The 21713-nt window shown below is 44.6% G+C and overlaps 1 protein-coding gene and 1 non-coding gene across 8 annotated transcripts in view; both read left to right on the top strand.

Annotated features, from left to right (window-relative positions):
• The window catches only part of LOC139048867 (uncharacterized), a 77255-nt gene that overhangs the window by 33838 nt on the left and 21704 nt on the right, over positions 1–21713 (top strand). For 2 of the 7 annotated variants that reach the window (XM_070523757.1, XM_070523756.1), the window contains exon 2: positions 14326–14451. The exons of the other annotated variants lie outside the window; for them this stretch is intronic. In XM_070523757.1, coding sequence (XP_070379858.1) covers positions 14441–14451 — 11 coding nt within the window. In that variant the 5' untranslated portion in view covers positions 14326–14440. The remainder of the gene's footprint in view (positions 1–14325; positions 14452–21713) is intronic. 7 annotated transcript variants of the gene reach the window in all.
• LOC139049354 (U1 spliceosomal RNA) lies at positions 10971–11134 on the top strand. The gene has a single exon (XR_011508209.1). It is a non-coding gene; the product is annotated as a U1 spliceosomal RNA (small nuclear RNA).

The raw sequence follows: 21713 nt of genomic DNA, 5'->3' as shown, positions 1-21713 counted from the left end.
TTACATTGTACGAGTCTTCTCACCTTGGCACATCTTTCAACAGCTAGCACAAAAGCTAGCACAGTAGAAGGGGTGATCTTTGAAAAGCAATTGATGAACAAGAGAGATGTAGATATTCTGGAAAATCTCCAAACCTAAGGTGTCAGTGCTGTTTGAAGAATCACCATCCGAAGAGCGAATGAAGAGATAAAAACTAGCCACATAGTGATCGCATTCAACTGCAGAAATCTTACAGAAAGAGTAAATGTGGCATATATCAGTTGTCCCATAAGGGCTTATGTCCCCACTCCAAAAAGATGCTTCAAATGTCAGCGGTACAGGCATGGCTCGCACTCCTGCCGAGGAAAAGTTACTTCTGCAAAATGTGCAGTGATTATCCAACTGAGAATGGCGACAAAATAGTTATGAAATGCCCCAATTGCAGTGGTCCCCATGCAGTGTACTTGAGATCTTGTGAAGCTTTCAAGAAAGAAAAGGAAATTATTCAGCTAAAAGTGAAAGAAAGTCTAAAATTCCAGAAGTGCGCCGAAAACATGCTAGTTTTCAGGCTCGCATTATGCTGATGCAGCTTGCCGGGGGGGGGGGGGGAGGCATCCGGTGTCTACAGATTGCCACTACAACTTCACGGATTTGGCCTTGCCTCTCGCCCCCCACAAGCAGCCACCGGCTGCTCGAAAGGCGTCCGCTTTTGAAGCGAGGCCCCCAAAGCCAACCAATGTGCCCCAAGTGGTTTCTATTGTAGAATGTGTTGCAGCATCTCCTGTCCCTGCGAACAGTGTGCCACCAAAGAATGCAGTGCATTCAGGCAACCAGCTTGAATGAGTGCCTTCAGTGTCCAAGGTTTCTGATGAAGCAGTGATGGACACAACACCCAGTACACCGTGGACATCTGCTCCAAAACATCCTGCTTTGCCCACTGTTAGAGGGAAAGCAGGTCTCCAGCCAGTTGCTCCCCTGGGAAGGGCACATAACTAAATATGGTTTCCAGTCATATTTTTCGAGCAATACAGAAGTGAAATATACATCCTCCATCACCTACTCCATGTGCAGCATATAAAAAAGCAGCAGTGACGTTTCTAATGCATAAGAAAAGTTGCCCGAAAAAATGGCTTCTATTGTTCACTGGAACTGCTGTGGACTAATACGTAACTTAGGTGACGTAAAAGATATTTTAAATTGGTTCTCTTGTTCAGCTCTGTGCATTCAGGAGACAAATTTGGGCTAGAGAAACACGAACTTTCTGAAACAATACAAGGTTGCCCGTTGAGACCGTGACACCACTGGTCGTCTTTTGGGTGGCGTTGCTGTTATTATACAATGTGGCACTACAGTACAAGAAATCAATTTAAATACTTGTTTCAAAGCAGTTGCAGTTAGTGTAGTGTCATTGAAAACGTTATCTGCTCCATATATGTCCCTCCTCATACACAGGTGTCTGTTAGAGACCTGGAGAAACTCGTTGAACAACTTCCAGAACCTTTTTTATTGGTAGGCGATATTAATGCTCATAGTTCCTTCTGGGGAAGTACGACAACAGACTCTAGAGGGCAAACTATAAAAGATTTTATTCTAACAAATAACATCTGCATTCTCAACACAAATAACCCAACGTACTGCACACCAAGCAAGGGAAAAATGAGCTGGCTTGAGTTAGCTCTGCGTTCTCCAAATCTTTACGTCCACCTAAATTGGGAAGTACATGACTATCCGTACGGAAGTGATCATCTGCTATGTCGTATATGTCTTGCACAACCAAATCCAGCACCTACTAAACCATGGCGGTGGAAACTACTTCTCCTAAACTTGGTACTATGTGCAACACATGCTGCGTGAGAAAATAGAAGGAAAATCGTAGCATAGGGGAAATTTACAGAATATTTACTATCTGTACTCTGCAAGTGGCATCAATGTCAATACCGGAAACGTCAAGGTTAGCGAGAGAAAATCGAAAACTGTGGCGGACAAATGAATGCTGTACAGCAAAAAGAGAAGCAAAGCAAAGCTTGGGGCACCTTTAAGAGGTATTGAATGTACGTCAACCTAGTAAACTTCAAACAAATGCAATATCAAGCTTGTTACATCTGTAGAAAAGCGGAAAGAACCTTTTGGGAAAACTATGTATCTTCTATAAACAGTTCGACACCAACCAAAAAAGTCTGGTAGGGTGTGCGGAAAATCAGCAGTCGATTACACAGCCTATGCAATCCACTCTTCCTGGCATTCAAATGACCCCCCAAGGTCAGGTGGACATTTTAGAAGGAACATTTTGCCTAAGTGTCTCGCTCATTTAACTATAATGCCACTTTCCTATCCTACAAAAGCATGACAGAAAAACAGGAGTTACATACCAGAGGAGGTGTGAAGGAAGACTATAAAATCCTATTTATTATAATTTAACTACGGAACACACTTAGTACATGCTAGCAAACAGCACCAGGTTTAGATAGCATTAATTGTGCAGTGCTTCAACACTTGTCTGAAGTCGCAGCAAATGCTGTACTCAAGTTCTTTAACAAGGTTTGGGTTACAGGCAAAATACACCAAGCATGGAAAAAGGCTGTGATCATCCCTTTTTTTAAAACAGGGAAAACCACATACTCTGCCTAATAGCTACCGTCCAATAGCCCTGTCGAGTTGTCTGGCAAAATCATTTGAAAGCTTAGTAAATGTCAGGCTCATGTTCACCCTTGAGCACCGTAACCTGCTAGATACTAACCAGTGTGGCTTTTGAAAGACACAATCAACATTAGACCATTTAGTCCAGTTAGATAACACAATACGGGAGGCATTTATACATAAACAAGTGTCTAGCAGTCTTGTTTGATCAAGAAAAGACCTACAACACTCTCTGGAGGTTCAGAATCCTATGCGACTTGGTCGATATGGCAATAAAAGGAAGAATGTTGACCTGTTTAGCTGGCTTTCTCTCAAATCGCACCTTTCAGGTGCGCATTGGCACAACCCTCTCGTGTATTTCTACTCAGAAAGATGGTGTACCATAGGGTTGTATTTTAAGTACAACCCTCTTCATAGTTAAAACTGAATTCCGTCGCAATAATAATACCCAGTTCTGTCGAGCATTCCATACATGTGGATGACATAGAACTTGCGTGCCGCTCATCCATCATTAAAACCTGTGAATGCCAGATACAGCTGACTATAAACAGACTGTCTGGGTGGGCAGACAAAAACTGCTTCTGGCTTTCGAATGAGAAAACAGTGGCTGTATTATTCTCATGCAAATGAAGACTCCAACCAGACCCTAATCAACGGCTAAATAAACGTAATCTGCCTGTGAGAAAGGAACACAAATTTCTAGGTTTGGTTTTCGAAAAGTCAAAGTTTCATTCCGCATATGAACTCATTGAAAGCAAAAGCAAATAAGGCACTTAACATACTAAAGATGTTATCTCGAAAAATGCTGGGGCTCGGACAGAACACGCATCTTACACATGCACTGATCATTAGTTTGCAGCATTCTTGACTATAGTTCAGTTGTGTAATATGGAACAGCAAGGCTGCCATATCTTCGGAGACTAGATCCTGTACATAACCTTGCTCTCCAATTTGCCATGAGAGCATATATAACATCTACAGTGGCTAGCCTGTGTGTAGAAACTAATGAACCATCTCTAAATGACAGACATTGTTTGCTTTTGGGACCATATGCACTGGAAATCAGCACATTGCCTTCACACCCTTGTTTTACCACTGTTACTCAGTGCCAAGTAACAAACCTTTGCACCAACAGACTCTCTACTGTATAGTCGCTTTGTCTCAGATCTGAAGAAATATGTTGTAAATTAAATATCCCACGAGTATTTGTGTCACGTGAAAACACTCCAAGCATCACCTTCCATGGTTTAACCTGCATGCTATCTGTGATTTCATCTAAACAAACTTCAAGAACAGCGAAATACTGCAGGAGCACTTGATCCAAGAGTTCTACACTGTGCAAGGAAAATATTGGGGCTTCACAGAGTTTTACACAGATGGATTCAACACACACGAACACGTAGGCTGCAGAGTATTTGGAGCACGGTGGGAAAAAAGTGTACATTTACCAAATCACACTTCAATTTTCACTGCGGAACTTCTTGCACTAAACATAGTGGTAAACAAAGTAATAGAAGACAATGACCATAACACAGTTATGTACAGTGATTATTTGAGCGCACTTCAGTCTTTAGCATCCAAAAATTACAAGTTACCAAGTTTAGGAGACATACTGAAAGCCATTAAAGGAGCAAGCAATAGTGGGAAAGCTATAATATTTTGCTGGGTTCCAAGCCATGTCGGGATAAGCGGAAATGCAAAGGCAGATAAGTGTGCAGCTATGGCAAGAAACAATCCCATCGAATGCTTAGAGATGCCGTCAACCGACTGCACGGTGGAATGTTGACGAGCACTTAAGCAGTGGCAGTTAAGGTGGGATGAAAATCAAACTCACAAGCACTATGTCATAAAACCAGAGCTTGGTGAATAGAAGTTGTGCAGACACAAAGAACTCTTCATAGAAGTAGTTTTGTGCTGACTTTGAATTGTACATATGCAGCTGACCCACAACTCCCTACTACGTAATGAACAACAACCAGCTTGTGAGAACTGTGGAGCAATTTTAACTGTAAATAATTTATGATCTCTTGTCCGGAACTAAAGTGGGAACAGAAACTAAGTTTTCATTGCTTATGCGAAAAATGCCAGACATTTCACCATGCACTGTTAATTGGGCATGACTCAGAAGTATAACTAAAAGGTCTCATCAGATTTCTAAAACCAACACCAATATTATACAAACTTTAAGACCCCGTTGCCTTGATACTTCGGTCGGAACGATTTAAACATTTTTAATGACCCCTGAATTTATTGTAAACCGATACCTTGCATTTGGTGCAAGATAGCCTTAGTTGCTTTTGCACGAGAAATCCCAATACAGCGACAACATTTTGCATCAATGACAAGAGGAAGGGGAACATAGGGGCCTGATTTTCCTTGGTCACCACAATGTGGAACCATGGAAGCCATAGGGAAAATTAAATGCAGCGTTAATTTAAATGTATAAATGATAAGCAAAAGGGAAATGAAAGTTGACAAAATGACAACTTGCCGCTGGTGGAAGTCAAACCCACATCCTCTGCATTACGCATGTGATTCTCTTACCAATTGAGCTATGACAGCGGCCATCTTCCAGGTAAATTTTTGTGGTATTTCTGTTTGTGTATCAGATCTGTTCCCCAAAAGTGTTTGGAACCACTGCTTGTCGCCATGGTGTGACACACATAGGTTGGCAGAATAAGTGGACACTCACCAATGTTGTTTAAGGCTGCATACTCAATCCTATTCATGTGTGCTTGGACTCGTCAGCACCCACTCACATTCCTGCTCATTAACACTCGCTAGTATTACTAGTCGCTTCCATTCACACTTACTGGCACTACTCACGTTCATACTCGCTCCCACAGGCTCCCACAGGCACTTAATCACTCATTCCATCACTCACGTCCACTCGCAATCAGTAACCCATTTTTATTTGTAATCGCATTAACCTGCACTCGCTGCGGTCCACTCAAACCGACTGGCACTCACTCCCTTCATACATATGCCCATTCGCGATATTCATCACTCTCAAGTGCTCCGTCTCACACCTGTGAAATCAGTGTTGAGGGACTATGAGTCGCTGTACTCATGAGTGAGTATACCGCCCTATGGCGACACGTTCTTTTAACCGCATACATAACCTTATTTGTATGCCACAGTTTGGTGGCAAATGTATTGCATGACCATGTATGTCGTAATAAGCTTCTCTTGTCCAGTCAAATTGGTACCTGGAACACAGGGTGTGTAGCACTGTGGTGATGCAGATCCCTGCCACCACCTCAAAGTGGGGCAGATGGTGCGTGCAATTTTTTGGTAGTGGGTCCCCCCCATTTACGAATTCAAAGAAATATATTACTCGTAGTTGTATGCCACTAGCACAAGTGAACGGAATAATTTTCCATCCGAACAGAGTACAATTCTACTACGCTTGCCTGACAGCATACATGGCGCCTCATTACCGTCCAGGTGGTCATGTAGCAGCTCCCGATTGGCATGAATGCACGAAAACTAATCTGTAATTAATCTACTTGTTTTTGTACAGTCATGTGCGTGATACTAGCACTTTCAGAACTGAGGAAAATTTATTTCGGTGCAGGCATCAGTGTAGAAGTAGAAAATAATGTAGTCACACGTCGAAGAAAAAGAAGCAGCAAAATAAAATATACGGCTACATGTAGACATCTGACAGTCATAAACACTACACAAGCCAATAAAAAAAAAGAGAAGCAACTGACTACCCGTACAGTCATGGCCAACCTAAATTTAAATTACATGTGAAATAAAAGAAAATACATGTTAAGAGACAGCATTGTGCTGTCTGTTTGAAATAACGTATTCTCATCTTGGTCAACACTGCCAGTCATGCAAGTGCATTGTGAGGTTTAACAAAAAATCTTTCCGTTTAGGAATGCTAATCAAGTGACTTGTGAAATCGTGCAGGCTTTCCAAAACCACCACTCAGGTCTCAGGTGACCAATGTGTGAGCCAACCATCAATTGCACCAACAAAAAATATATTTCTTTTTGAGTTTCTAACTGTATTTGTTATCGGTTCTCTTTTACTGCTTTCTGTTATGTTGGTGACTATACCAGATGTCTACATGTGACTACATGTTTCATTACACTGCTTTTTTTCTCATGTGGCTGCGTTAATTAATATTCATATTCCTGGAACCTGTGCTCAAATAAATTTTATTCAGTTGCGAGGGTGCAGCAGTCTGGTCATTTCTTTGCTTGTGTCACCATTCCTTTTGCGTGCCATTCATAATGAATCCTGTCCTACATTTGTGTCATTTTCTTATGAAAGCTCTCAGCTTGTTAAAGTAATGCTTTCAACAGTTCAAGTCAGTAAGCTATCCTTTTAGCACGACTTAAAGTTTGGTTGTAATGTTCATTTAAAACAGCAGAGAGTTTCTGACTTTCTTGATTCTGTAAACTTTAATGTGCCGTTTCGAGTGTTCAGTGTTTGGATGACTTGGAACTCATGTCTCTGAAGCAGTTTAAGGGTCTGAATGCACACTACCCTCCCAGTTCATAGTACACCAGTTCTGGTCTCTTGTGTTGGCGTCATTGTCACGTGCTCTTGGGCGCAACTCGGGTAGGAGGCAGGCAGAACAGCACCTCATGCAAGACAGCACTTTATACACGTGCACACATTAAAAAATTTGATTTATTCATCAAGTGTTAGTACAGGAGGAGGTCCTGGAGTTACAAAACTGCCAGGGGATCTCTTAGGAGTAATCGACAATACAAGAATTAGCACACTATTGGCAACATAAATGTGACAACAAGTAAATTATGTTAACTTAAGGTACCTAAATGTCACAATATATGAAATGCTAGAGTAATACAATCAAGAAAGTATACATCCTATGCAGACAAAAGTTGTAGAGAGAGAGGAACTTTAATGAGAGAAAGGTGGAGAGGTCGGCCTGAGTGATGAGCCTCTAGCCTGCTACTCCACGGTGGGAAAGGGGTTTGTGGGGACTGGGGCAGGGTAGGAAGATGAAGCAGGTTGGCATGATGGTGATGATGAGAGCTGCTGACAGTGCTACACACACTCATGGACACTACACAGCAAATCCAACTTGGTGGAGAGGAGTCGACGCTATACTGGAGCATGATATGAAAACATGTCCGCAATATGAAGCACAATATGAAGAAAAACATGCATCCATACACACTGAAAGATGCAAAATAAACATGGTTACAACATATAACCAAAGTATGAATGATACAGAGAAGCACCAGCTGTCAGAAATAGAAAGTGTACAGCTACTGCAGTACGTGAGAAGTCAACACACTAGAACCATATACATGCCAAACGCAGAAACTAAGCCCTAAAGTTCTTCACTGTTCTCCTGATTTAGTTGTTTCCAGAAATGTGGAACCTAGGCCACCTATCAAAAGGTGTAAGGCCGGATAGATTGCCCGTGAATGACAGATATATGTTTTCAGGTTGACACCGGTAGCACTGACTTCTTGGCACACGTAGCAGTGCTGAGACTATGTCTAAAACAGAACTTACGTGGCAACAGATGTTCGCTTAAATGACCAAGCACCGCCACAGGGACATTTAAGCTTCCACTGAAGCCTACAACCTATTACTGCAGATTTGTCCAGGAATGGCTCAAGCCGTGAATGGCAATGCTTTCTGTCAAGCAGTTACATTTTGAGAGTCCCAAGTTGGATAATGCCTTAGAGCAGAGCCGTAAGCTCTTTCATTGACGTGCCCTTGCTTGTCCTCTCACCGTGTTGCCTCGTGCTCCATTATGAACTGTCCGTGCGTGTACACCATAATTCGTCGCCATCGTCTTGTGTGGCATAAATATTTTTTTGTTTTCTGTTTCCGCACGACGTTGCCATGCGGAAACAGTCGCGTTTGCTGTTAGCTCTCGGCCCCCGTGCCGATCTGATCTTGTCCTGTAGAATGACCTGTGTATAGTGTATAAAGACCCTTTTGTTATTCTCACCGACACCTGACTCGGAGTCTTCGCTACCGACTTGAGAGCTGGCAATGCTCTGTCACGAAACGGGTGATGAGCGCTACGGGACCACCTCAAAGTCGCAACACTGGTTAGTCGTTATAGATATCTTTTAGTATTTTTACATACGGCTCGTCTACACCCTGATTTCGTAGTGCCTCCATGACTGCTGAGGTTTCAACTGAATCAAACGCTTTCTTGTAATCAATGAAAGCTATGTATAAGGGTTGGTTATATTCCATGCATTTCTCTATCACCTGATTGATAGTGTGAATATGGTCTATTGTTGAGTAGCCTTTACGAAATCCTGCCTGGTCTTTTGGTTGACAGAAGTCTAAGGTGTTCCTGATTCTATTTGCGATTCCCTTAGTAAATACTTCGTAGACAACGGACAGTAAGCTTTGGCATCCCCTTTCTTATGGATCAAGATTATATTGGTGTTTTTCCAAGTTTCAGGCACGTCCGAGGTCACGAGGCATTGCATATACAGGGTGGCCGGTTTTTCTAGAACAATCTGCCCACCATCCTTCAACAAATCTGCTGTAACCTGATCCTCCCCAGCTGCCTTCCCCCTTTGCGTAGCTCCCAAGGCTTTCTTTACTTCTTCTGGCGTTACTTGTGGGATGTCAAATTCCTCTAGACTAGTCCCTCTAGCGTTATTGTCGTGGATGCCACTGGTACTGTATAAATCTCTAGAGAACTCCTCGGCCACTTGGACTATCTTATCCATATTAGTAATGATAGTGCCGGCTTTGTAATGCATTCAGTACCAAAAACACGATCACGGAAAGGGACGGACATTTAGACGAGACGCACTCATCCTGCTTTTGTGTTCTTTTCTTACTGTGATCATGTTTTTAGTGCTAATATTCATTGCTATTCCACATGTAGTTTTTTACATACAAGTCTGATATCTAGTGAATCTTTCTCAGCGTGCCCATGAGTAACATATGTCAAGCACAGCTTTATGCAAAGTGGTAATTTCTTCGAAATTTTTGTTGCAAATACACTTGGATTTCTTGAATCCTACTGTCTGTGATCCATATCCATACTTTATTCCAAACACGCACTCAAATTCACACTTTCTTGCATATGCCTCCACTCTGAACAAATTTATTGCAATGAGCATGCAATGCAGCTTATATATATATAAAGGCTGTAATGAATTGGAAATCCCTGTCTTCGAAGCTTTTCCAGAGGCATAAGAAAACAGTGAAAACTTTTCATGAGGTGCACAATTGCATGACTTAGGGAAGAGGTTTCTTTTAAAGTGACGTATGTATATACACAAACAACTTGTTTGCTTTATCTGTCAGAGAATCAATCAATTTGTGAGCCCATGGTAAATAAAACAAAAGGAAAATTCCTGCCTTCTCTTAATCAGGCCCCTAAACCTAAAGGACTTCTCAAAGATATTTCTAGCCGTTTCGTGTGAGCATGGTTTTTGCACATCATCATTTGCTAGAGACCTAGCTGCATAGCCGAACCTAGATATCCCGCAGACGCAAAACACCCCAGCGTATCACAAATGACGCATTCGCCACACTCACGCAGGCCCGTATACTTACAGAACCTAATTTGGTGGCAGCAAATCTTCGCGGCGACGTTGTGCTTTGCCGATGCGCTCAGCGATGTGAAATGTAAGGTCAGAAATAGACCGCAGCGTGGTTCACTTTTGATGAAAACTGGCCGTGCGCTCACAAACTTGCGAACACTTGTGACAAAGCTTTCCATCCTCCCTCGCTTTCGCCGACACGGATGGGGTATCCGGTTGCCGAGTTTTCTCTGTCACAGGAATTGTCCAATCGACTACAGTTCGTCATAGCTCGAATAAAACACCGCGGGACTTCGCACTGCTTCAACTGCATTCGTGCTTTTTAGGTAACGAGAAGCCGTGCAGTGCAGCCTATAGCTGCGTCGAGATTTCGCTGTAGAAACGTGCTGTTCGCTCCAACCTGTAAGGCATCTCTCGGGAGTTGTGGTTGTCCAATTTTTTTCTTGTAACGGTGCGGTCCGAATCTCGACGTATGTACTACACTACCACCGCCCGTCGCCATGCCGTCGCATATTTTTGCCTCCAAACACTATGGTTGCAATTACGGCGGTGGGGGTAAGTGGCTCCACCACCAGTCGACAACGCGAAGCTTGACGTTGTCGGAGATATCTGTTGCATTTGAGCACTCAATGTAGCTTATTCAATCTTTTATGCACCAATTGATGCATCTCAATAAAAGGACCGAGGGAGATATGAAAAGTATCCCTACATTTATCAACGCAGTGACCAAACTCTTCAGTAAACGGTACAATTTTTGTCCGTCAACTCACCCGAAACCGAGGCGAGTTTGCCGCCTCCGCGGAGTGTGGAGGCCGTGCGAGACCGTCCCTCAGCATACTTACCTGGTGCCGGGATTACCGTGATCAGCGAGGCGGTGTCCCCAGGGAGAGGCGCGGGCATTGCACTGCGCTCGTGCTGACCCCTGCCACTACCCCAAACTGGGGCAGATGGGGCATGCAATTTTTGGTAGTGGGGGACTGCGTTCGCGCTATCCCCCTACATTACTAAATCCAAAGAAAGAATTGAGTCGTTACTTCTGTGCCACTGCATATGGTCCTGTGGTGGGCGCGAACGAATGAGTTTTCAAATGTGAGCCGGGTGGAGCAAGCGGAGAACAGCTGGAAAGAAGCATCGACGCTACCGAGATCACGGAAGCGGCGAGGTAAATTATAGTGCTCAACATGCTAGGTCGGACGGAGCAGGAAATGCAGAAATACCAAAAGATTGCAGCAAAATAGAGCACGTAATAGGTAAAAAAAAAAAGAGCGTATTCCGGTGGGCATCGTAAAAAAATAGCATCGTAGTTGGTGGAAGAGAAAACTAGCAAGCCGTGCCGGCGAAGCTAATCAATAAGCTGCGGCCAAAAAGCAAGGACGCACTGAAAAAATCATTTGAAAAACTTGTGAAGGAGAAAACATTTTCTTACGAGAGTTGGCGACAACATGGTAGGGTGAACCTAATTCAAAAGCGTTTGTGAGGTGCTACTTTTTACTTCAAATTTGGTTCTTAAGAACTGAAGAACAGCATTCAGGACGGCAAAAGTTGTTTGACACTTTTTTCAAGAAATTTTATGCAGCAGATTTTGGAAAAAGAAAAGTGGTACGTATATGCACCACTGACTTTACTACAAAGAATGAAATGTGTTACACATTTGTACCACTGTCCACTGGTGGTTCAAAACGAAAAGGCAATGTCTAACAGGAACGATATTTACAAAGACAGTGGTGCTGTTCACTTGTGGAATGGCTTAGAACATTCAACGCACAGCGGAACAAGGCGTTTGCTGCACAGAATTAGAGCTCGTTTGAACCTGCTTTTGCGCAGCGGAGCACCACCTACGCATCTCGGTCGGCTGGCCGACCACTCTGGGTGATGGTCTTGGCCGAGAAATCTGATGTCGTCTGCTGACCATCTGCTGCAGTGACCACTTGCAGTCCACTTCTTGTTCTCATGGGCGACAGCCCCTTGCAGTGCCCTGAAGGTTTGTCCATATATTAGCCTGCGGCCAAGCCGAACGTAGCCTGGGGCCAAGGAAAAGCCGAAATAACAAGTGTGTGGTTCAATAGTGCGTGGAAAACTGCACGACAACATTTACAACGTAGGCGTCCAGTAGATAATAGAAAATCCAGTGCCAACTTTTACTTAGAGCGGTGGCCTGCTGGGTAGGCACTGCGCTTCTTATCAAATCTATCTACGCCGCAGGTGTTGTAATCAGATATCGCCTTCGGGCGCGTAACTCCTACAAGAGCGCCACGAGAAAGCCTTCGGTTGACCTCTACAACTGCTTCCCGATTGTGTAAGTTTGTCATGGCAGTGACACATTTGCTGTCCTTCCATTGGTCCGCAGTTACTGGGCCTTTGGACCACCACAAGCGCTCTTCTTTCTTGAGCTTGTCGTCACCCTTGATCATTTGAGGGAAGTCATTGCGGTTGACGAGCACAGTGCCAGTTGCAAGAATGCCCTTCTCAGAAAGCACTTCAAGGAGTCGCGTGGTACTAAAATATGTGTCAATTAAAAAAAACAAGCTGATAAACTTCTTGGGCATCCTCGGAGAGTGAGAAGACGACGTGCTCTCCTAGTGTTAGATCAGCGGGCCGGTTACCGCCTTTTCCTTCGTAAATCTGCAACTGTAGGAGATAGCCTGTTTCATAATCAGCCCGGCACCAGACCTTTTACCCGCTCTTGATGGGCTTCATTGGCATGTACTGTTTCAAAGAGGATCGTCTATTGAACGGTATCATGCTTTCATCCACTTCTTCATGAGATGAAGCGGTGTAGTGCCGCTTGGAACGTTCGTTCAAAGTATCGACAAGAGGATGGCCTTTTCCGAGTCGATGATAACGATCTTGGTGCCTTTCAGCTTTGAAAGGTCAGTAAAATGACAGTTGAGAATTGCTTGAAATCGCCTACACGTCATCACTTATTCCTCCTACGTAACAAAAGGTTTGTCACTGCTTCAATGTAAGTACACGTGTTGAGTAGGGTTCACACTCATCAAAAGAAGCGTGCCTAGGAAGGCTTCAACTTTCTGTATATATACTTAGAAACGTCGTGCCTAGCCCGGCTGATGCTTTTGCTTGGAATACCTGTTCGTCTCTGCAACAAGAACGTCAAGCACTTCTTTCATCAAAGTACAAGAAGAATGCCTCTTTTGCGATGAAAGGAGCTTCAGAGCAGAACAGTGGGTCCCACGTTTTCGGTACCTCTAAAGTACTGTTGGGGCGGTTACTAGTCCAGCTCTTTGACGGAGCGTCATGGTCGTCTTCTGAATGAGCGGCGTGGACCAACTCGCGCGTCATTTTCTTTCTCGCTGGTCTTTTTCTCCAGTACAAGCGCCTTCGCTTCGAAGTCAAACTGGTAGAAGGAACACCGTCGCTGGCCCCCTCCTACTGTGGGACGAAATCCTCGTCGCTTGCGCTGTCCCCCTCGTCGTCAGTCAGTTCTGGGTTGGCAGGCAACTCAAATAAGAGGGCAACAGCATCCTCCTGTGCAAGGCTGCGACATGTAAAGAGTTCATAGTTAAGTATATTAGTATCTCTAACTGCTAGAGCTATCAGCTCGCGACGCTCTTCTTTCGCGCCGACAAAGCCGCGCGAGCCCGAAGCCGACCGGCGACCTGTGGACATACCGTCCCGCGCGACTTCGTTTGCCAAGCAGGTAGATCGGTCGAGGAGCGAGTTGCGAGCTATAATTTCGTATTATGAAAAAAAAAAAGAAATCCGCGCTCAGACAAAAAATGCAAATGCACGGCCTGCGCGACTTGATCGGTGCGATATACCCGTCCGCTTTTCCCTAACAAGGCCAGCCAGAAGCAAGTACCCGGAAAAGTTGATTAAAAAAATTGGCTCGCCGTCCCGTCCCTGTGAAGGCGAACGTCCAGCGAAGCCGTTGAAAGCCATCGCTACAACGGCTGAGAGGGGTATGCAATGCAGAAGGGTTGAAATCTGGGCCAGTTGGTACATACTTGAAAGAAAAAACCTGTCAAAAACACAAAGGACAAGAGGCACCTCTTGTCATTTGTGTTTTTGACTGGTTTTTTTCGTTCGGGTATGCAATGTTTTGTTGCCTTAAAGTACAGTGGTAGCAACGGGAGTAATGATAATTTTAACAGCACGCCGCCACACATTGAAATAAGTTGCTTGGCTGGTTCCTTTACACACGAAAGGCTGCAGGGATGTCACCCCGCAGGTCGCGAGCTGCCGTCACCCCGCGGCAGTCTATGCAACAATAACCTTGACCGCGAAACGTATGCGGGGAGCGTTACGTGCTTCCCACAGCTGTCGGGATCCCCTTGTCATCGACTATGTGGTTCAGGTATGCTTGTTTTGTGCTTGTCGTTTATTGAAACGTAATGCTGTTCTGTATGTTGTATGCGTGATTCCGAAGAATGCATGCTCCGTTCGCTTCGCCGAGTGCTAATTGAAGCCACGCGGTTACGAGCCACTGTGCCTGGCGTTGCACTGCCGCCGAGATCGGCCCGCATTTTCGCTAACGGACGCGGACACGAAAAATGCCGACCACCGAAAAGCTAACAGCTTCGCTGTAAAACAGTGAACGATTAGGGCGCCCAAAATGCCTGTGTATGGTTTCATATGAATCACTAGACTCCATTTGGTAAACGGGTAAAAGGATTCACTAACCATGCGTATTGAAGCGGCGTTTTCAGTGAGTTTTTTTTTTTCCCACGCCACAGCAGCAAGCACCGAACCGTAATCAAGGCGTTTGCAAAAAAAAAAATAAAGTAATTAGTGTTCCTGTATCCCTGCGGGAGCATATACAGGAACTCTAAAAGTAATGTGCTGTCCGCGCCACCTGACGGAATAAAGTGAAAACACGCAGTGAAGCTTCTTAAATGGATTGGTAGATGGCAGCACTAGTACAATTTGGCGCCGATTTGAACAGTTGGTTGATTAGGGCCGTTTGGAACGTGCCCAAAAAGAGGCACATATTTGTACAGCTGTACCACAAGGGCAGACAGAACGAATATCGAATCATACAGACCGATAACGACATCGTCAGTTACAGTTTACAGGCTAACAGTGCATGCCACAAAATTGGAAGTTTCAGGCTTGGACAGATGTGATCAACATATAATGGGATAACTGCAAAACGGTTTTAGAACAGGCACGCGCATGCCCGATAAATTACTTCTGCACCAGTCTAATAGAAATATGGGGGAACTGCGAAACGGTCAGGCTACTAAAAGTAGCCCGATAAGCTACTTTTGCACCAGTCTGATATAAATAGCTATAGCAGAAAATCGACGTTTATACTTGACATTCCTGGGTATTAGTTTAGATATTAGTGGTGCGTACGACAACGTAAACACAGACATCTTGCGGAACATATTTGGGAGTGAAGGTCTTGTGGAAGACAACATAGCGCTAGTAAAGGAAATATACGTGAATAATGAAGCACAATTGAGTACGGGAATTATAGGCTAACCCTAGCGATGAGACAGCTTACATTAAAAAAGGATTGCGCCAAGGTTGCCCACTTATCGCCTCTGCTCTTTATGACGCAGTACACGATAGGCACCGAAAGGAGGCTGGAGTCAAGTAGGTTAGAATATGATCCATCGTATAAACATGCGGTATAAACAACAATGCCTCTTCGGTTTGATATACGCAGATCCCATTGTTTTGTCTGCATATAGCCAAGGATATATTAAGCAGTGTCGTAGATATTTGCGGAGAGAAGGGCAATGGCTGGAGTCAGGCACGTACCCAGGATTTTTTTTCGGGGGGGGCCCACCACCTTCACAATCATCATCATCATCATCAGCCTGTTCTTGTCCACTGCAGGACGAAGGCCTCTCCCTGCGATCTCCAATTACCCGTGTCCTGCGCCAACCGATTCCAACTAGCGCCCACGAATTTCCTAATTTCATCGCTCCACCTAGTGTTTTGTCGTCCTCGATTGCGTTTCCCTTCGCTTGGTACCCATTCTGTAACCCTAAAGCCTGTTTCACATGCAAGCGAAAATGTTCGCGACTCCTGCCGCCGCACCGCAGAAATCTGTTTCGAGCGGCGGCGGCGGCACCAGCGGCGGGACTCGGCGAGGTTCGGGAAAGTTGGAATTTCATCGCAGTGGCAGAGCGGCAACACCGCTTCCGAACGGCCCGCCTCGACACGTGACCAGTGGAGGACTAGTGCGCGAAAGCCTGCGCATAGGACGATGTTTTTTCACTTGCTACACGTGGTACAGGCAACATGCAAAGAGAGCTTTTCAACGAATTGTTAATTGCTAAGCGCAGGATATGTATTTATAAAATAAAAATTTGAGAGACAGGGACAAAGCAATGCTTTTGTTGGTAGTCAAAAACTACCAGAACTGGCTGAAAGTCCCGTGTTTTTTGCCAGCAACATTGCTATTCGCAGCGGCGGAAAACGCGCGGCGGCAATGCATGTGAAACGAAACCTCGCGAAAAGCTTCGCAGCGCCGCGCCGCTGTTCGCTCCATTCGTTCAATCGCTTGCATGTGAAACAGGCTTAATGGTCCAACGGTTATCTAACCAGCACATTATATGACCTGCCCAGTTACATTTTTTCCTCTTGAGGTCAATTAGAATATCGTCTATACCCGTTCGCTCTCTGATACAAACCGCTCTTTTTCTTTCTCTTAACGTTATGCCTAGCAATGTTCGTTCGATCGCTCTTTGCGCGGTCCTTAACTTGCTCTCAAGTCTCTGCCCCATATGTCAGCACTGGCAAAATGCACTGATTGCACACCTTACTTTTCAATAATAATGGTAAGCTTCCAGTCAGGAGCTGGCAATGTCAGCCGTATGCGATCCAACCTATTTTTATTCTTCTGTGAATTTCCTTCTCATGATCAGGGTTCCCTGTGATTAATTGACCTAGGTAAACGTACTCCTTCACAGTCTCTAGTGGCCGACTGGCGATCCTGATCTCTTGTTTCTTTGCCCGGCTATTTACCATTATGTTCATCTTCTGCATATTAATATTCAACCCCACTTTTACACTCTCTCTGTTAAGGTCTCCAATCATTTGTCGTAACTCATCTGTATTGTTGTTGAATAGAACAATGTCATCGGCAAACCGAACGTTGCTGAGATAGTTCAGGAGAACATTCATTTGGGCTAGATGGTGCATACTTGTATTAGGAAGGAACAGCGCCAACTAAGACGAACACAAGAGGGGAGAACGACACAGGACAAGCGCCAACTTCATCTAACTTTATTCACCGAAACTTCAGCAAATATAGGAAAAACACAGACATGCGCACAATGACCATCATGCGTCATCTGCCAAACCGTTCCAGATATGACATTTCGCTTTTGAAGAGGGTCACGGACGTATCACTAACACAGTTTTTTCCTCTTTTCTTTATATGGAATGCTTCTAAAACCTCACGTGCCTTAGTTTCCCTACTTCTGCCAAGAATCTTTATCGCTCCGAACCGTGGTTCACACTTCTTGCAGTACTGGCATTGTCTTTGTGGCGAATGTTCTGCCGCTTGGTCACACACGGTGCAAGTTGCGCAATGTTGCGAAAGATGCGCACCTCCTTCTTTCAGCGACCTCACATGTTCAGCAGCACGGTCGTTCACGCATCTGCCCGTTTGGCCCACATAGGTTTTCCCGCACGTCAAAGGTATTTCATATACCACACCGGTGCAGCACTTTACAAACTGCTTTCCATGTTTTTTGGTGCAGTTGCTCCTTGTGCCCTCGCTCGCGACGCGGGCGCAGAGCTGAGCTTGTTTTCGAGGAGCCGAAAACACGACTGGGACGCCGTGTCTGTTTGCCACCTTTTTCATATTGTGGGCTATCCTATGTACATACGGTACCACTTCCGGCTTTGCAGCTAGTCTTTCTTGTGCGCACGGTTTCTTGACCATGGCACCTTTGATATTTTGCAAGATCACTTCAGCCACTGCTGTGATAACCGTGCTTGGGAACCCCGCCTTAACCAACCTGTCAACCTGCTTGTCAAAGCTCGCACTCATTGCGTGGTGACACAGTTTTTTCCCAGAAAAGAGGAAAAAACTGTGTTAGTGATACGTCCGTGACCCTCTTCAAAAGCGAAATGTCATATCTGGAACGGTTTGGCAGATGACGCATGATGGTCATTGTGCGCATGTCTGTGTTTTTCCTATATTTGCTGAAGTTTCGGTGAATAAAGTTAGATGAAGTTGGCGCTTGTCCTGTGTCGTTCTCCCCTCTTGTGTTCGTCTTAGTTGGCGCTGTTCCTTCCTAATACAAGTTGCTGAGATATCTGCCGTCGATCTTTACTCCTAAGCCTTTCCAGGTTAATAGCTTGAATTCTTCTAAGCACGCAGTGAATAGCTTTGGAGAAATTGTGTTTCCCTGTCTGACCCTTCTCTATAGGTATCTCCCTGCTTTTCTTGTGTAGAATTAAGGTAGCTGCAGAACCTCTGTAGATATTCTTACGCGAAGGACGAGTCGGTAAGACGAGAAGCTATTTACAGAATATATTTACAACAACGGTTGCAGCGCTGACCGATTAGATTCACAGCGCGAGCCCAGTTCGTTCTTCCTCCTCTTTTCTGGAGTGATGGCGCCTACGCGCCTCGTTCAAACAAACAAATACCACACGCATGTAGCAATATTTTCTAAGCTTTTTACGTAAGCGTTCTGTACTCCTTGATTACGTAGTGCCTCTATGATTGCTGGTATCTCTACTGAATCAAATGCCTTTTCGTAATCTATATAAGCCACATAGAGAGACTTATTGTACTCTGCAGATTTCGCGATAACCTGATTGATGACATGGATGTGATCCATTGTAAAGTATCTCTTCCTGACGCCAGCCTGTTCCCTTGGTTGACAAAATCCAGTGTTGCCCTTATTCTATTGGAGATTATTTTGGTAAATATTTTATATAATACTGGGAGCAAGCTAATGGTTCTATAATTTTTCAATTCTTTAACGTCTCCTGTTTTGTGGATTAGTATAATGTCTGCATTCTTCCAGTTTTCTGGGACCCTTGCAGTCGATAGACACTTCGTATAAAGATCCGCCAGTTTTCCAAGCATTATGTCTTCTCCATCTTTGATTAAATCAACTGTTTCCACCTTCTCCTCCCGCTCTTCATCGTTTCATGTCTTGCAGGGCCCTTCTGACCTCATCGCTAGTTATAGGAGAGTTTCTGCATCTTGTTCACAACTGTTTCTAAGTGAGGTATCGTGACTCCTCTGGGTACTGTATACAGGTCAGCTTAGAATTTTTCCGCTGCTTTTACTATATCTTCGAGATTGCTGATGATATTATCCTTCTTATCTTTTAGTGCATACATCATGGTTTGTCCTATGCCAGGTTTCTTTTTTACTGATTTCAGGCTGCGTTCATTTTTTACGGCTTCTTTAGTCTTTCCCATGTTATAGTTTCGAATATCAGTTATTTTCGCCTTGTTGATCAGTTTTGACAGTTCCGCGAAATGCGTAACGCTGTGTGGCCGCCAGTCCCATACAACCGCGTAGAGCGCAGGACTCTGCGATTCTAGACGTACTGCGCTCACCGCGAAATGTTAGAAAAACACCCACATAAGCACAGCAGAGAAGTGGCTACGTGAGGCGGTTCGACCGATAACTGTAGAAGCGTCATTCAAAACAAGTAATTGTTCTCCACTTCCGGCGGCGTTTTCCCTACTTCCTTTTGAAATAAAAAGATGTCGATCCATAAATATTGTCATAAACAAAGGTTAACTTTTTTATTTTTAGCTTTTGTTTGCAGTTTGGGTGTTGCCTTGGCTCTCTCCCTTAGTAGATCGCTTAATTTCTCAACTCCTTGCGTTTTTTGTTTCCAGTTGCCAATTTTGCACGAAAAGTGCTATACAATTAATAAAAAACAGACGAGGTAACGGGCGACAGTCATCTTGCTTATGGGTTTAAGGGTTATTGCAGGGTTTCATGATAGACGCTCTTTCACATTATTTTATTTCCCACCTTATCTAACCCATATCACGTGTATATGGTTCTGGGCATTTGCCAGCGTCGCGGCGAGCCGTAACTCAAGGAAATAATGAAGCAAAGGGATAAGTTAACCGCAATTGGCGTTTTCTCCGGCCGCAACTCGTTCCATGAGAGTACAGACCAGCTGAGTAACAGCCGCATCCCTCTCCTGGTCCCAGGATCAGCCTAAACAAAGAAGGTTGAACTAACAATAGCAACAGCTATGCGCGTGACGGTTGAATAGATGGTGACAACTGAACGCATATCGAGTTAATCGCGCGGGTGCGGAATCTATGAGAAAACTGTCCTTCACATTACAAGAGATGCCGATAACTACCGCCATCTAAAAGGAGTGAAAAAGGCAGCATAATGCATGCTGACCGATGAACAGCTGCCAAGTCTCAACATTGATCCGGCGGCGCTTTAGGAATGTGTGAGAAGTGGTGGGGTGGGTGGGGAGGGGGGGGGGTATGCCAATTGATTTCGGGGGGGGGCCCGGGCCCCCCCGGGCCCCCCCCTGGGTACGTGCCTGGCTGGAGTATTTCGGTTCAGTGCAAAAAAAAAAGAAAAAAACTTATGGTGTATAATGGTCCGCATGTGATCAGATTGTCACAGAACAGGAAAACGAAATCCTCAGGGTTGAAGAATACAAATGCCTAGGAATATATGGATTAAAGAGAGGCAGGATGACATTGGCAAAGCAGGAGCAGGTACTCAAAGCGAAGGTCAAGAGGAGGGCAACCATAACGAAACATAGAGTGCTAATGTGTGCTCGCCAAATGCAAGGAAGTGCGGCGAGGCGTTTGAAAAGGGTTATGGCTCCTAGACTTACATATGAAGACTCGGCGTTGTGCTTAACATCTGAAGTGCAAACTGGAATAGAGTTGAATTAAGGGGCTGTTGGAAGGATTGCTTTAGGGGCGCGTGGGAAGGCAACACATTAGGCGGTGCAGTGAGATAGCGTCCTTCGAAGTATTGGAGAAATTTCGTTATTGCGCAACTGCGTTACTTGGAAGCCCAAATCAAAATCTGCTTTGAAAAGAAAACGACCGATGAATGTGACGGAAAATAGACGCGCGGCTAATGTTTTCTAGAGCCTATAGAGGATAAACATCGACTCGCAGTGGAGAATGAGAACAATGAAACTAACCAGTAAATACTACGTAGATAAACGCAAAGTTAGAGGGGCGGAAGATACCTCCTGGATAGGCGTGATGGAGAAGCCAGCGATGTAGGTGTGTTAAAACAGCGACGAATCAAAACGAAACGGAAAATTCGTACGGCAATCCAAAGTAGTGCTCTGCGCACTACTTATCGAAGCCATGGCAGATCAGGGCGTCCGAGAACAGGGCGTTGTAGGAAAAAAAAAAAAAGATTGCCGGTGACGTCAGTAATTGCGTAGCGTGTGGAGATGGGGCGGAAACCGTAGGCCTTTTTTTTTCTAGGGCGCAGTATCCACCCAGAAGTCATTGAGGACTTGTAGTGACCCTGCCCGAGGCAATAGGCTTCGGGGATACTAAAGAAAAACTTGAATCGGCGGCGGAGAATAGTGAAAGATGACAGGATTACTGGTGGCGCAAAAGCAGTGAACATAAAGAATAGATCGTGGGACATTTGATTTCTTCCAGGATGAACGGTTT

Source organism: Dermacentor albipictus, chromosome 8, assembly GCF_038994185.2.
Source record: "Dermacentor albipictus isolate Rhodes 1998 colony chromosome 8, USDA_Dalb.pri_finalv2, whole genome shotgun sequence".
NCBI classification, from domain to species: domain Eukaryota; kingdom Metazoa; phylum Arthropoda; class Arachnida; order Ixodida; family Ixodidae; genus Dermacentor; species Dermacentor albipictus.
The sequence above is the reverse complement of the archived record's forward strand: the minus strand, read 5'-3'. Positions and strand labels throughout refer to the sequence as shown.